The sequence below is a fragment of the Herpailurus yagouaroundi genome, unplaced genomic scaffold (genome assembly GCF_014898765.1).
Source record: "Herpailurus yagouaroundi ecotype Mexico unplaced genomic scaffold, PumYag 77, whole genome shotgun sequence".
Classification (NCBI taxonomy): domain Eukaryota; kingdom Metazoa; phylum Chordata; class Mammalia; order Carnivora; family Felidae; genus Herpailurus; species Herpailurus yagouaroundi.
In genome coordinates, this window is record NW_024412388.1 from 31483749 (window position 1) to 31498120 (window position 14372).

At 39.2% G+C, this 14372-nt stretch overlaps 1 protein-coding gene across 7 annotated transcripts in view; it reads left to right on the forward strand.

Annotated features, from left to right (window-relative positions):
* Positions 1–12351, forward strand: part of ZFP69 (ZFP69 zinc finger protein) — a 17416-nt gene extending 5065 nt beyond the window's left edge. For 4 of the 7 annotated variants that reach the window (XM_040469792.1, XM_040469795.1, XM_040469793.1 and 1 more), the window contains 3 exons: positions 3963–4089; positions 4411–4509; positions 9704–12351. In XM_040469792.1, coding sequence (XP_040325726.1) covers positions 3963–4089; positions 4411–4509; positions 9704–10836 — 1359 coding nt within the window. In that variant the 3' untranslated portion in view covers positions 10837–12351. The remainder of the gene's footprint in view (positions 1–3962; positions 4090–4410; positions 4510–9703) is intronic. The other 3 variants (XM_040469794.1, XM_040469789.1, XM_040469791.1) reach the window with 2 other exon arrangements.
* The last annotated feature ends 2021 nt before the right edge of the window (positions 12352–14372 follow it).

Below are 14372 nucleotides of genomic sequence, written 5' to 3' on the forward strand. Positions count from 1 at the left end.
TTTTCTTTTCTTTTCTTTTCTTTTCTTTTCTTTTCTTTTCTTTTCTTTTCTTTCTTTTCTTTTCTTTTCTTTTCTTTTCTTTCTTTTCTTTTCTTCTTTCTTTCTTTCTTTCTTTCTTTCTTTCTTTCTTTCTTTCTTTCTTTCTTTCTTTCTTTCTTTCTTTTAATGTTTATTTACTTTTGAGAGAGAGAGCGAGAGAGAGCACACACAAGCAAGCCGGGGAGGGGCAGAGAGAGAGGGAGACACAGAATCCGAACCCAGGAACCGTGAAATCATGACCTGAGCTGAAGTCAGATGCTTATCTGACTGAACCACCCAGGCGCCTCTCTTTGTTATTTCTTATAAGTGCATGGGAATCTATAATGACCTCAAAATAAAAAGTTTAAAACAGAATGTATATTCTGCAGTTGATAGGTATAGTGTTCTATAAATGTCCATTAAGTTGACAGATAGATGGTTCAAATCTGTATCCTTGATGCATTATTGTCCACTTGTATCAGTTACTGAGAAAGGAATGTTGAAATCTGTTGTGGTTTTGTCTATATCTTCCTTCAGTTCTGTCAGTTCTGCTCTATTTCGAGTTCTGTTATGAGATACATTAACAAGTAGTATTGTTGTCTTCTTGATGAACTGACACTTTATCATCATGAGATGTCTCTTCTTTATGGCAAGTAATATTCCTTCTCCTAAGCCCACTTTTGTCTGATTCATTATAGTTCCTCCACTGTTGTTTTAGTTATTATTTGTATGGTATAGCTTTTTCAGTTCTTTTACTTTTGACCTATCTGTATCTTTATACTTAAAGTATGACCTTAGATATAGCTGTGTCTTGCTCATTTAGTGCATTTACAGTTACCATAATCATCGATACAGTGGGATTTAAATGTATATTCTTACTCTGCTGTTCACACATTTTTGTTTCTTTGTTCCTCTTCTGCTTCCTCTTGGATTGCATAGTGTTTTAGTATTCTACTTTATGCTCTCTGATGACTTTTTAGCTATACTTGTTTTATTTGCTTGTGGTGGTTGCTCTGACCGTTATAATATGTGTTTTTAACATATCACAGTTGAATTAATATTATACTGTTTCACATATGGCATGGAAGCCCCGTATTTCCATTTACTCTTCCCCATTGTTTGTATATTGTCATCATATATTTCACTTTACACATTAAAACCCCACAGTACATTGTTCCTATTTTTGTTTTTTGTTTTTTAAAAGTTCACTTGTTTTGTGAGAGAAGGCAAGCATGAGCAGGGGAGGGAGGGAGGGAGAGAGAGAGAGGGAGGGAGAGAGAGAGAAAGGAAGAAAGAAAGAAAGAGAGAGAGAGAGAGAGAGAGAGAGAAAATATCCCAGGCAGGCTCCACACTCAGTGAGGAGCCTGACTTGGGGCTCGAACTCATAAACTGAGAGATCCTGACCTGAGCTGAAATCAAGAGTCAGATGCTTAACCAACTGAGCCACCTAGGTGCCCCTGTTCTTATTTTTGTTTTTAGCAGTGAATAGTTTTTAAGAAATTAAGAAAAGGAAAAAAAAAGTTCTTTTCATAACCATCCACATAATTACCAATTTGCAGTCTTCATTCCTTCTTTTAATTCCAAGTTTCTGCCTGGCATCATTTCCCTTCAACCAAAAGAAAGTTGTTCAACGTTTCTTGTAGTGTGGGTGTTCTGACGAATTCTCACAGCTTTTGCTGATCTAAAGATGTCTTTCTGTTGTCTTCTATTTGAGGATCTTTTACTGGATAGAGAGCTCTAGGGTGACTTTTTTCTTTTAAGCACTTTACAAGTGTTCCATGATCTTTTAGCTTGTATCATTTGGAATGAGAAGTCAGCTGTTACTATTATTTCCCTATAGGTGACCTGCCTTTCTGTTTGTTTTATACCAACTTGTGGTTTTTTTTTGTTCCTCCTTTCCTACCTTGTTTTGGCTACCTTCATGATCTTTTATCGTTGCTCTTCAGCAGTTTTACTGTGATGTGTGTCGGGCTGGTTTTCTTTGAATTTATTATTTTGGGGGTTTGCTGAGCTTAGATCTGTGGCTTGATTTTTTTCCATCAAATTTGGAAAATTTTCAACCTTTATTTCTCCAAATATTTTTTCTGCCCATTCTTTTATCTTCTTCTGAGATTCTAATTATATATATTATTAAACCACTTGGTATTATCCCAGGTTTGGTCTTTTTTCCGTCTTGGTGCTTCAATTTGAATGATATCTATTGACCTATCTTAAGTTTCATGGATCTTGTCTTCATCGGGCCATTCAGGCCATTCTGCTGCCATTAAGGCCATTTAATGGATTTTTCTGATACTGTATTTTTCATTTGTAGAATTTTCATTTAGTTCTTCAGCATTTCTCTCACTCTCTCCTCTTAGTTACCCCCATGTTTTCACTTACTGTATTCATATTTTATGTAAATTTTTAACATATTTTAATAATTTCTTTAAACTTCTTGTCTGCTAATTCCAAAGACTTAGTCACCTGTGGGCTTGCTTCTATTGATTTTTCTTTTCTTTTCTTTTTTTTTAAATTTTTTTAATGTTTATTTATTCTTGAGAGAGAGACAGAGTGTGAGGGGGGAGGGGCAGAGAGAAGGAAACACAGATCCGAAGGAGGCTCCAGGCTCTGAGCTGTCAGCACAGAGCCTGATGTGGGGCTCGAACTCACAAACCATGAGGTCATGACCTGAGCTGAAGTCGGACGCTTAACTGACTGAGCCACCCAGGTGCCCTTTTATTTTCTTAATTATAGGTCACATTTTCCTCCTTCTTCACATGTGTAACAGTTTTTTCTAGTAGTTGAGATATTGGGTATTGAAGAACAGTGGGGAGGGATGCCTGGGTGACTCAGTCAGTTAGGCGTGGGAGGGACACTTGATTTCAGTTCAGGTCATGATCTCACAGTTCATGAGGTTGAGTCCCACATCAGGCTCTGTGCTGACAGTGCACACAAAGCCTGCTTTGGATTCTCTCTCTCCTCTCTCTGCCCCACCCCTGTTCATACACACACGCACTCTCTTTCAAAATAAACTTAAAAAAAAAATAGTGGGGGATGAACTATATATGTGCGCACATCCATGTGTACACACATATATATGTATACATACACGTGTGTGTGTGTCTATACACATATGTGTGTCGTTTGTTTATTTACAAAAGACTAAGTCCTTTCCTCTGGTGGTTAAAGTGAGGGACTGATTATTCATATTCTCCCTAGAGCTGTGGCTGAGCTCTGTCTGAGACACAGCTTTTATTTGATTGAGTTCACTTCTGACTAATCCAACTACAGACACCCATGCCACCACTGCTGGGGGGCTGATCTTTATTATCTCTTCAAGTATTTGAGCTAGGATGGGGTTAGACTACAGTTCCAGTTTTGTTCATCTTTGCATTGAACTCCAGTTCAGTGAGCCCCAGGATTTAAGCTCAGTAGCAGTACATTGGTTTTGTGACAATAATTGCTGAAAGCCTCTCTGTCTCTCCCTCTGGCCCCTCTGTCCTCCTCTCCTCCTGTTCCCTTCACCAACCTGCCACCAGTGATGCTGTTCACTCTCCTGTTCCTCAGATAAGCCAAGGATGCTCTCACTTTAGGTCCTTTGTACCTGCCTGGAATGCTCTTCCCTCAGATTCCCACATAGATCTCCCTCACTGAATTCATGTCTGTGGTCAAATCTCACCCTTTTAGAGAGGCCTTCCCCAACCACCTTGCATAAAAGATCCTCCTCTACCTTCATGTGGTTCTCCCTGTTTCCTCCTTATCCTGCTTAATTTTTTTCTAAGGCCCATATGACCTTGTGTTTTTCTATGTATTTATGGTAATCTCCGGAGGACCTTCAAACACATCCAGAGGAGGCTGCCAGTAAAACTAGTTTAAAATCTCTCAGAACTTAGAATACTGTCAGAACTCCTTGGACCTTGATGGAGGTGGTCTTTGTCTGAAAAGGAATATATTTGATATTCTAGGAACTGCTGACTTTCAAGGACATATCTGTGGACTTTACCCAGGAGGAGTGGGGACAACTGCCCCTTGCTCACCGGAATCTATACCGGGAGGTGATGCTGGAGAACTATGGGAACCTGCTGTCAGTGGGTAAGGATGGGTGGAACATTCACCCAGAAAACCTGTCTGTTACAGGAAAGTCATTAATTCCAAATTATCAAATGTTGTGGATTCCTTCGAGCTTGGCCTTGAGTTCTGTATTAGAGATGTCTCATTCCTTGGGGGAACCGCTTTACTTGTTAGAGCGAGAATAGAAAGACATTCTGTGGTGTCCCTTTCCATCTTCAGAGACCCTGACTGCCAGAGGACTAGAAAGAATTCTGGGGATGTTCTTAGAACTCAGTGTAAACATTCATACTCTGGTTTTTGTTTATTTGTTTGGTTTTTGTTTTTGTTTTTTTACTTTATAAGCAGGATATCAACTTTCTAAACCTAGTGTGATATCCCAGTTGGAGAAAGGACAAGAGCCATGGATGACAGAGAAAGAAGGCCCAGGAGATCCCAGTTCAGGTGAGACCAAGTCAGATAGTACCTTTTAATATGTAGGCCAGAGTCCCCGAAGTCTCCCCAGGCTGTGGGGAAGGCTGAAGTCAGTGGACAGGGCATGCACTAAACCTGACGTCACCCCTCCCTCCATCATCCCTTTCCTTCACCTCACCTGGCAAAGTCTCTCTGGAGTTGGAGGGCAGGGAGTTTTGTCTTAATTTAGGTTGAACTTGACTTTTCCTCTTTTCTTCAGTATCCCGAACTCTGCAAATCGAAAGCGCCTTTCTCTGAGCAGTCAGATGTACATGGTCTCTCTTCACGGAAAACACATCTCTTTTCAGGGCTCACTGCATTCGATAGATCTTTAATTTTCTCTCTTCCATTCTGTTTCCACTTTCCACCAATTTTCATTTTACAATTTCAGCTTTGATTCTCACTCTCTTTTTAACTTATTTATCTACCTTTTGTATTTTTTGTAACAACTGTATGAAAATTCTTGCAAGAGAAATTGCCACAGGACAATTAAGTGGCCTTTAACCATCTCCTTAAACTTTGCTTTATTATGAAATATTTTAGGTGTTCAGAAAGGCATAGAGAACATTATAACAAATTTCTATGTAGCTTCCACCTAGATTAAGAAAAAAGAGTTGAAGTCCTGCTATTCCCCTTTTACCTTTTAAAATAACCAATTTTTCGGGGACAACTAGGTGACTCAGTTGAGCATCCAACTTCGGCTCAGGTCATGATCTCGCAGTTCATGAGTTCGAGCTCCGTGTTGGGCTCTGTGCTGACAGCTCAGAAGCTGGAACCTACTTCGGATTCTGTTTCTCCCTGTCTCTATTTCTTTCCTGCTCGTGCTCTGTCTCTCTCTCTCTCAAAAATAAATAAAGATTGGGGCGCCTGGGTGGCTTAGCTGGTTAAACGTCCGACTTCAGCTCAGGTCATGATCTCGCGGTCCGTGAGTTCGAGCCCCACGTCAGGCTCTGGGCTGATGGCCCAGAGCCTGGAGGCTGCTTCCGATTCTGTGTCTTCGTGTCTCTCTGCCCCTCCCCCGTTCATGCTCTGTCTCTCTCTGTCTCAAAAATAAATAAAACATTAAAAAAAAAATTTTTTTTAATAAATAAATATTTAAAAAATTTTTTTTAAATAACCAACTTTTCAGAGTTTAAATATTGTCATTCTCCTATATGTCTTCATACTTTCACTGTGTGTGTATATCCTGGAACAATATTTGCTATTATTTTGCATGGTTTTTTTTTTTAAGTTTATTTATTTATTTTTGAGAGAGAGAGAGCACAAGCAGGGGAGGGGCAAAGAGAGAGAGGGAGGCACAGAATCTGAAGCAGACTCCAGGCTCTGAGCTGTCAGCACAGAGTCTAGTGTGGGGCTCGAACCCATGAACTGTGAGATCATGACCTGAGCTGAAGTCAGACGCCCAACCGACTGAGCCACCCAGGTTTTTATTCTTTAAATAAATGGTGTATATACTTCTACTTGCTTTTCTCAGTCAACACAATTGATATTTATCCATCTTCTTCTAGTTATTTCTGTTGAACTAATAAATAAATAAATTTATTTATTTTCCTGTTAATAGATATATTGTTTCTAAATTTGGGGGTTACCAAGATGCTCCTGTACATGTCTTCTTGTGTACACGTGCAAGTATTTCTCTGCAATGTGGAAGCAAAACTGTTGGGTCATGGAGTATATGCACCTTCGTTTTGTTTGATATTACCAGCTTGCTCTTCAAAGCAGTTGCACCAATATGTACCTCCCCTCGGCAAGCCTTAAGACTTTCCAGAGTGCAGCATCTTTGTCAACACTTGGCTTTGTCAAACTTTAAAATTATTGTAAATTTGTGGGTGAATATGGTATCTTACCGTTTCTTTCATTTTCCTCATTATTAGCAAGAGGAGCATACTTTTCATGTCTATTGACCATCTAGATTTCTCTTACGTAAATTACTTTGCCAGTTCTGTTTTTTTTTTTTCTTGATCTATAGAAAGGATGTATATATCATCTTATATTTTTAAGTTTGGCTTTTCATATTTAGAGTTAATTCACCTAGAATTATTTTATGTGTAGTGTGAGGTGAGGACCTTTTCCACATGGATAATCAGTCCAGGAACCATGTATTTAATAGTTAATACCACTCTGTTACCTATCAAGTTTCCTTATATACTTGTGTCTGTTCTGGGCACTGTATTCTGTTCCATTTTTCTCTTCTAGCCCTACTGTAATGCCAAGCTGTTGTAATCACTGTATTTCATAGTGAAACTCATATATGGTCATGGTAGTTCTCCCACTTTGTTCTTCAAAATTGTCCTCATTATTAGCCCCTTGCTCTTCCATGCAAATTATATAATGAATGCATGAAATTTCACACACACCCACACACATGCAAATACTCTGGTGGTGTTTTTATTGGAAGAGAATTGAATTTATAGATCAACTTTGGGGAGAATTAATATTATGATATTGAGTGTTACTAGCTAGAAACAGGGTATATTGCTGCATTCATTAGTATTTCGTAACTTTTTTTTTTTAATAAAATTTCAGAATTTTCCGTATAAAGGTCTTGTCCATATTGCATCTCTTTTGTTAGATTCATCTTGAAGACCTTTTATTTTGCTATTTTGATGGTATATATTTTTAAATTATGTTTTCTGTTTGTTGCTGGTGTATAGTAATAGAACAGTTGGATTTGTATATTGATCCTATAGCTAGTCATCTTGTTTCATTCCATTATTAATTCCAATAATTTGTTTATATATTCTCTTGGGTTTTCTCTTTTCAGCTTATAATAATGAAAATAAGAGCCACCATGAATTTCATTTAGATTTTCCAGTCGCTTTAAATAATAAGAACAGTTTGATTTTACTAAAACATTTTAGTTTACTGCAATAACAAAAACTCACAACTTCATTCAAAGTTAAATTCTTGGAATGCCTGGCTGGTTCAGTTGGTTATCCATTGGACTTTTTGATTTCCACTCAGTTCATGATCTCATAGTTTGTGAGATTGAGCCCTGTCCACGCAGAGCCCGCTTGAGATTCTCTCTCCGTCTCTCTCTCTGACACTCCCCCATCATGCATGTGTTTTCTCTCTCAAAATAAGTCAACATTTTGGGGCACCTGGGTGGCTCACTCGGTTAAGCGTCTAACTTCGGCTCAGGTCATGATCTCACAATTCATGAGTTTGAGCCCCGCATCAGACTCCGTGCTGTCAGCTCAGAGCCTGGAGCCTGCTTCTAGATTCTGTGTCTCCCTCTCTCTCTCTCCCCCTCCCTGGCTTGTACTCTGTCTCTCTCTCAAGAATAAATAAAAGTTAAAAAAATTTTTTTAAAGAAATAAACATTTTTTAAAAAATGTTAAAAATCTCGGGGCGCCTGGGTGGCGCAGTTGGTTAAGCGTCCGACTTCAGCCAGGTCACGATCTCGCGGTCCGTGAGTTCGAGCCCCGCGTCGGGCTCTGGGCTGATGGCTCAGAGCCTGGAGCCTGTTTCCGATTCTGTGTCTCCCTCTCTCTCTCTCTTCCCCTCCCCCGTTCATGCTCTATCTCTCTCTGTCCCCAAAAAAATAAATAAACGTTGAAAAAAAAATTTTTTTTTTAAATGTTAAAAATCTCTTCTTCTGTAGTTTGGTCCTTCAGGCCTGGATATTGAATTGGGAAAGGGGACATGACATAGAAGGCTTCTTCTCTCTTGCTCTGTCTTCTTTTCTTCCACCTCCCATTTTCAGGACCAGAATCAGAAGCCTACACAACATAGACTCTATTATTGCCTTTACTCATTAAGAATTTGGAAGTACTATTGATCCTTTTGTGTTGACCGAAAAATCTTACAAAAAGTTATACTTTTCAAGAATGAAGATGTATCAGTTGAAATATTAGTAATGGGTATAACAGATGATCAAAAAACCCAGTCAAAACTGTAGAGATTAAAAGATATTTTCAGAGAACATGGCAATAATAGTAATATAGCAGTTTGGGTTTCTTACAAGTCTCCTTTGTATAAATAACATTTCTAGGGACAGATTAATAACCACAGGAAATAGAACAAAGCAAATATTAATACAAATTTCGATAAAAGCTTAATGTTTTCATGAAAGTTCTTAGTTCAGACCTTAGTTTTTGAATGAGCATCTCCTGCTGGTGTGGGGAGAGGGACATCTTTTTATCTTTCTGAGATTGTTTTCTAAAAGTAGTTGTCAAGAAAAGATATTCTTAAGACATAGCTCTGAAATTTCATTATTTAGTATTAGAGCATGTCTGAAGTGCTCAAATTTTACTCTCTGTATAAAATCACACATTTACCTTATTTACTGTTTCTTAACTTCTCATTACCTCCCCATGTTGCATAACCATTTTTAAATGTGCAATTGACCTTGAACAACACTGGTTTGAACTGCATGCGTCCACCTATTATATGTGAATTTTTTTAATATTTATTTTAGAAAGGGAGGGAGTGAGTGGGAGAAGGGCAGAGAGCAAGGGAGACAGAAAATCCGAAGCAGGCTCCATGCTGTCAGCGCAGAGCCTGATGTGGGGCTCAAACCCATCAATCATGAGATCATGACCTGAGCCAAAGTTGGATGCTCAACAGACTGAGCCACTTAGGCACCCCTAGAGTTTTTCTTTTTAATGAAATGATTTGTCAACTTTTTTTAATGTTTATTTATTTTGAGAGAGAGAGAACACAAGCGGGGGTGGGGGGGTGTGTGGGGACAGAGGGAGAGAGAGACTTCCAAGCAGGCTCCATGCTGTCAGTGCAGAGCCCGACACAGGACTCGATCTCTTGAACTGTGAGATCATGATATGAGCCAAAATCGAGAGTCAGACATTTAACCAACTGAGCTACGCAGGCACCCCATATGTGGATTTTTTACAGTGCATTTTCTTTTCTCTTTATTGTAAGAATCTAGTATATGATACACATAACATAAAAAGTAAGTGTTAATTGATTTACTGGTGAGGCTTCTAGTCAACAGTAGGCTATTAGTAGTTAAGTTTCGGTGGGAATCAGAAGTTATACATGGATTTTTTTTACTGTGTTGAGGTTGATATCCCAACCCCCATGTTGTTCAAGGGTCAAATGTAATCAGAGTCTCATGTGTTTTATATGTGTAGTTCTCTAAATCTCTATTCCATATCCACTATAGTAATTGATTTTTTGAAGCATAATGAATGTGACTTATGTGCATTTTTTCCATTTCTTTCAGACTTGAAGAATAAAACAGAAACCAGTACATCAGCTTCAAAGAATGAGATTTTACAGGAACACTTATATCATGGCATTATGATGGAAGGGTTCCTGAGAGATGATGTCATTTACTCCACATTGAGAAAAGTCTCTAAATATGATGGCGAGTTAGAAGAGCACCAGGAATCCCATGGAAGAGATATAAGACACGCCATCCTGACCCACAAGAAGAGTGACCAAGAAACTAACAAATTCGGGGAAAATATTGTCAGTTCAAATGTTACAATAGAACAGAGGCACCGTAAATGTGATACACCTAGAAAGAGGAATAAATACAAATTAGACTTGATAAATCATCCGAGTTACATAAGAACAAAAACCTATGAATGTAATATATGTGAAAAAAACTTCAAACAACCCATTCATCTCACTGAACACATGAGAATTCATACTGGTGAAAAACCTTTCAGATGTAAGGAATGTGGAAGAGCGTTTAGCCAAAGTGCATCCCTTACTACACACCAGAGGATCCATACTGGCGAGAAACCCTTTGAATGTGAAGAATGCGGCAAAGCCTTTAGGCATCGCTCATCTCTTAATCAGCATCATAGAACTCACACTGGAGAGAAACCCTATGTATGTGATAAATGTCAGAAAGCTTTCAGCCAGAACATTAGCTTGATCCAGCATTTGAGAACTCATTCTGGAGAGAAACCCTTTACGTGCAATGAATGTGGGAAAACCTTCCGACAGATCAGACACCTTAGTGAACATATAAGAATTCACACTGGGGAGAAGCCCTATGCATGCACTGCGTGTTGTAAAACCTTTAGTCATAGAGCGTATCTAACGCATCACCAGAGAATCCATACTGGGGAGAGACCCTACAAATGTAAGGAATGTGGGAAAGCCTTTAGACAGAGGATACACCTTAGCAACCATAAAACTGTTCATACAGGAGTGAAAGCATATGAATGCAACCGCTGTGGAAAAGCCTACAGGCATGATTCATCCTTTAAGAAACATCAGAGACACCATACTGGAGAAAAGCCTTATGAATGTAATGAATGTGGAAAAGCCTTCAGCTATAATTCATCACTTAGTCGACATCATGAAATACACAGGAGGAATGCCTTTCGAAATAATGTGTAAAAATAGATTATTCAACATGAGAACAAAAGCTAACTCTAAATCAGTGCTTTTAAATTCCAGGATTCCAAATTTGAGGAATTGATATAATGATACCAGCCTTTAATATTGCCTGTTGTGTAAATAGTACATTGATAACTGTTATCTACTAACACCTCCATACAAAGTACTTAAGAATAAAGGATTAAATTAAATTCAGGATTGTGATGCACACATAATTGTTACCTGATTTCATGGAGGGTGAATTATTCTCCATGGGCATTCTCTGATTTATAGACTAACATTTGGGAAGTACTGTTGAAAAAAATCACCCCTGTTTTTTAAGTAACTTACTTTTTTTAAATGAGGAGACTTACAAATCTGATAAAATTCAAACGGCATAGACAGTTGTATAAGTGAAAATCCTTTTCCTACATCCACCACCAAATTCTACCTTAGAGGCAACCATTTTTATAACTTTTTATGCACCCTTCAAGAGATCTTTTTTATTTGTATCCAAGAGAATATGCAGAGTTCTTTTTAAGCATAAATGGCAGCTTCCTATGTAAACACATCTGCACATTACTTTTATTACTTAACCATATATCATGGAGGTCATTCCATATTAGTAGATAAAGTGCCTACTCATTCTTTTTTATAACTGCATGGTATTCTGTGGTTTGAATGTACTTTAATTTATTTAGCCAGTTCACTATGATGGACTTTTGGATTTCTAATCTTTTGTTGCAATGAATAGTCTTACACATTTTTCTTTCTTACACATGTGTTTGTGTAGGGTAAATTCCAAGAACTGGAGTCTCTATACTAGAGGGTATGTGCACTTGTATGATGGATAGTGCCAAACTGGCCTTCATAGAGGTTGGGCCAATTTCCTTTCCCACCAGCAAGAGGACTAGGAGCCACCTGATGCTGAAGCATGTCCTGGACCCACAGCCCCGTTAGTCATCAAAGAAGTATCCATTTGTCTCCATAACTAGTGTGGAAGTACCAGCTGAGCTGCATCCCCAGAAGGAGCGCTGCTTGCCATTCCTGGAGCCAGAGAGGAGTCTGCATCTTACTGAACAATAGCCAAGCCTACCAAAATCTCAGCTGGAAAAGGAGAAGCCCTCTTTCCACCAACTGCTCCAGTCCTTGACCTCTAGGCTGGAGCTGCCTGATCAATGAGAGTCCCTTTAAAGAGACCAATCCACCTATCTTAGCAAGTCAAATCTTGGCTGCAACCCCTCTGATGGAATGGAGGAACACTGATAATTGAGTCGGGAGACTTAAGATGGCAGGGTGTACTATGGATGATCAACCACAGCATTTTACCGGATGGTTAAGTTAGCAAGTTATAGTTAATACATGGAGGAAGAGAGAAAAGAGGTAGGGCATGACTGTCTAATAAGCATTGATTAATGAAAGTATTAATTAACATTGCTTATGTTGTGAAAGCTGAGCACCACGATCGGGGCCACATGGTTTTGTACATGCTCATTTTTCAATCTGGTAAATGTTTATTAAAGTTTTAGTGAGTAATTCTGTGAAATGTTAATCGATTTACCCTCACCTCCATCCACTAAGGTTATAAACCAAAGCCTGGCACTTAGATTTTCCATTATAGCTGTTGCTACTTTATAGTTCCATGTCCCGTTTTCCTCCTTCCTATATGGGCTCTGTCTAAACACAGTAGATTAGTTGAGACTCTTTGGTCAAATAACAAATCAGTTGGGGCTTTTTAAGCCTCAATGTGGGGGTGTTATTAGAGGGATATTGGGGTATCCTGTAATTCATGGGTTGCAATACATTCAAACAGCAGACTGGGCTTAGGACCTGAAGCACTTTAGAAAACCAGGCAGCTTTCTCTCCATCTCTCACCTTTGCTTGTGTCTTCGTTTTTTGTTTTGTTTTGTTTTGTTTTGTTTTTAGCACCTCGTTACAAATCAGTTACCATCAGCTCCAGATTTCACATATATTCTTTCTGTCACCCAGAAAAAAGGAAAAAAATGACTTTCTTGGGGCGCCTGGCTGGGTGGCTCAGTCGGTTGGGCGTCCGACTTCAGCTCAGGTCATGATCTCACGGTTCGTGGGTTCAAGCCCCACATCAGGCTCTGTGCTGACAGCTCGGAGCCTGGAGCCTGCTTCAGATTCTGTCTCCCCCTCTCTCTGCCCCTCCCCTCCTCTCTCTCTCTCTCTCTCTCTCTCTCTCTCTCTCTCTCTAATAAAAACATAAAAAGATAAATGTCTTTCTCACTTCCAATCTTTAAATCCTGGGAAAGGTCTCATTGGCCCAGTCCAGTGAGGTGCGCACCTCTAAAGTCAATTGTAGAAAGAGAACTGTGGGAACCATGTGGTTGGTGTGGATGCAGGGGGAGGGTGCTGTGTGGCTGGAGGGGCAAGAGAGCAGAAAGGGTTACTGTTCTTGAAACTCCAGATCCTACCCACTCTTTTTTAAAAACATTTTTAATGTTTATTTTTGAGAGAGATCAAGGGGGAGGGGCAGAGAGAGAGGGAGAGACAGAATCTGAAGCAGGCTCCAGGCTTTGGGTTGTCAGCACGGAGCCCCACGTGGGGCTCAAACTCACGAGCTGTGAGATTATGACCTGAGCTGAAGTCAGATGCTTAACTGACTGAGCCACCCAGTCACCCCAGATCCTGCTCAATCTTCAACACCAGCTCATAGGATCAGAATTTTAGAACTGGAAAGGGTCTAGGAATCCACGTATTTAGAATTCTCCACTTTGTAGATGAAGAAATGGAGAGTCTCCTTCTATGATTATTCCTGTCCTTTACTTGAGTTGTTTCTGAGCCTTTTTTCTCCAGGTTTAGCCTAGTTTTCCAAGCACCTGCCGTTAATGGCTACACAAAGCTGTTCTTTTCAAGTTTTTCTTCTTAGATCTGCTACTGCTTCAGAAGGCCTTTATGATTTTCGAGCTTACCCATTGGTTTTGCCTATTATCATTGCCTGTTCCTTCATTCTGGTTATCTTACAGGCACTTCCTCTGCTAATCACATAAATGCTGTGCCTCAGGACTGTGTCCTTAGCCATCTTGTTTTCTCAAGCTACACAGTTTGTTTAACTGATCTTGTTAACCTCTCAACACTTTTTAAATCTACATCTATATCTTCGGAGTCTCTCTTGAGCTCTAGAACATTATATTCAACATTGTGCTTAATATCTCTATTTGCATATACTACAGTCCTTTCAAAGTATGTCCAAAACCCAACTCAATCTTTTCAATAAAATCTGTGTCCTTAATACAGTAAATAGTACCACCCTCCACCCAATTCTCCAGTCTAGACTTCCTCTTCTCATCCATCACCTTCCCCCAGTCACCAAGTCCTATATATCCTATTTGGGATCTGTTCACTCTATATCTTCCTCTGTATTTCCTTCGTCAGCTCTCTAATTAGACTGTTAGCACGTCCTAAATAGGGTTCCAACTGGTATTTCTATATCTAATCTGGACTCCATTTTTTTTCAAGTTTGGTATTAATTTTATTCTATTTTCTGTATAACTTTAAGTACATAAAGGTTTATTTCCACAGGCCTCAGGAAA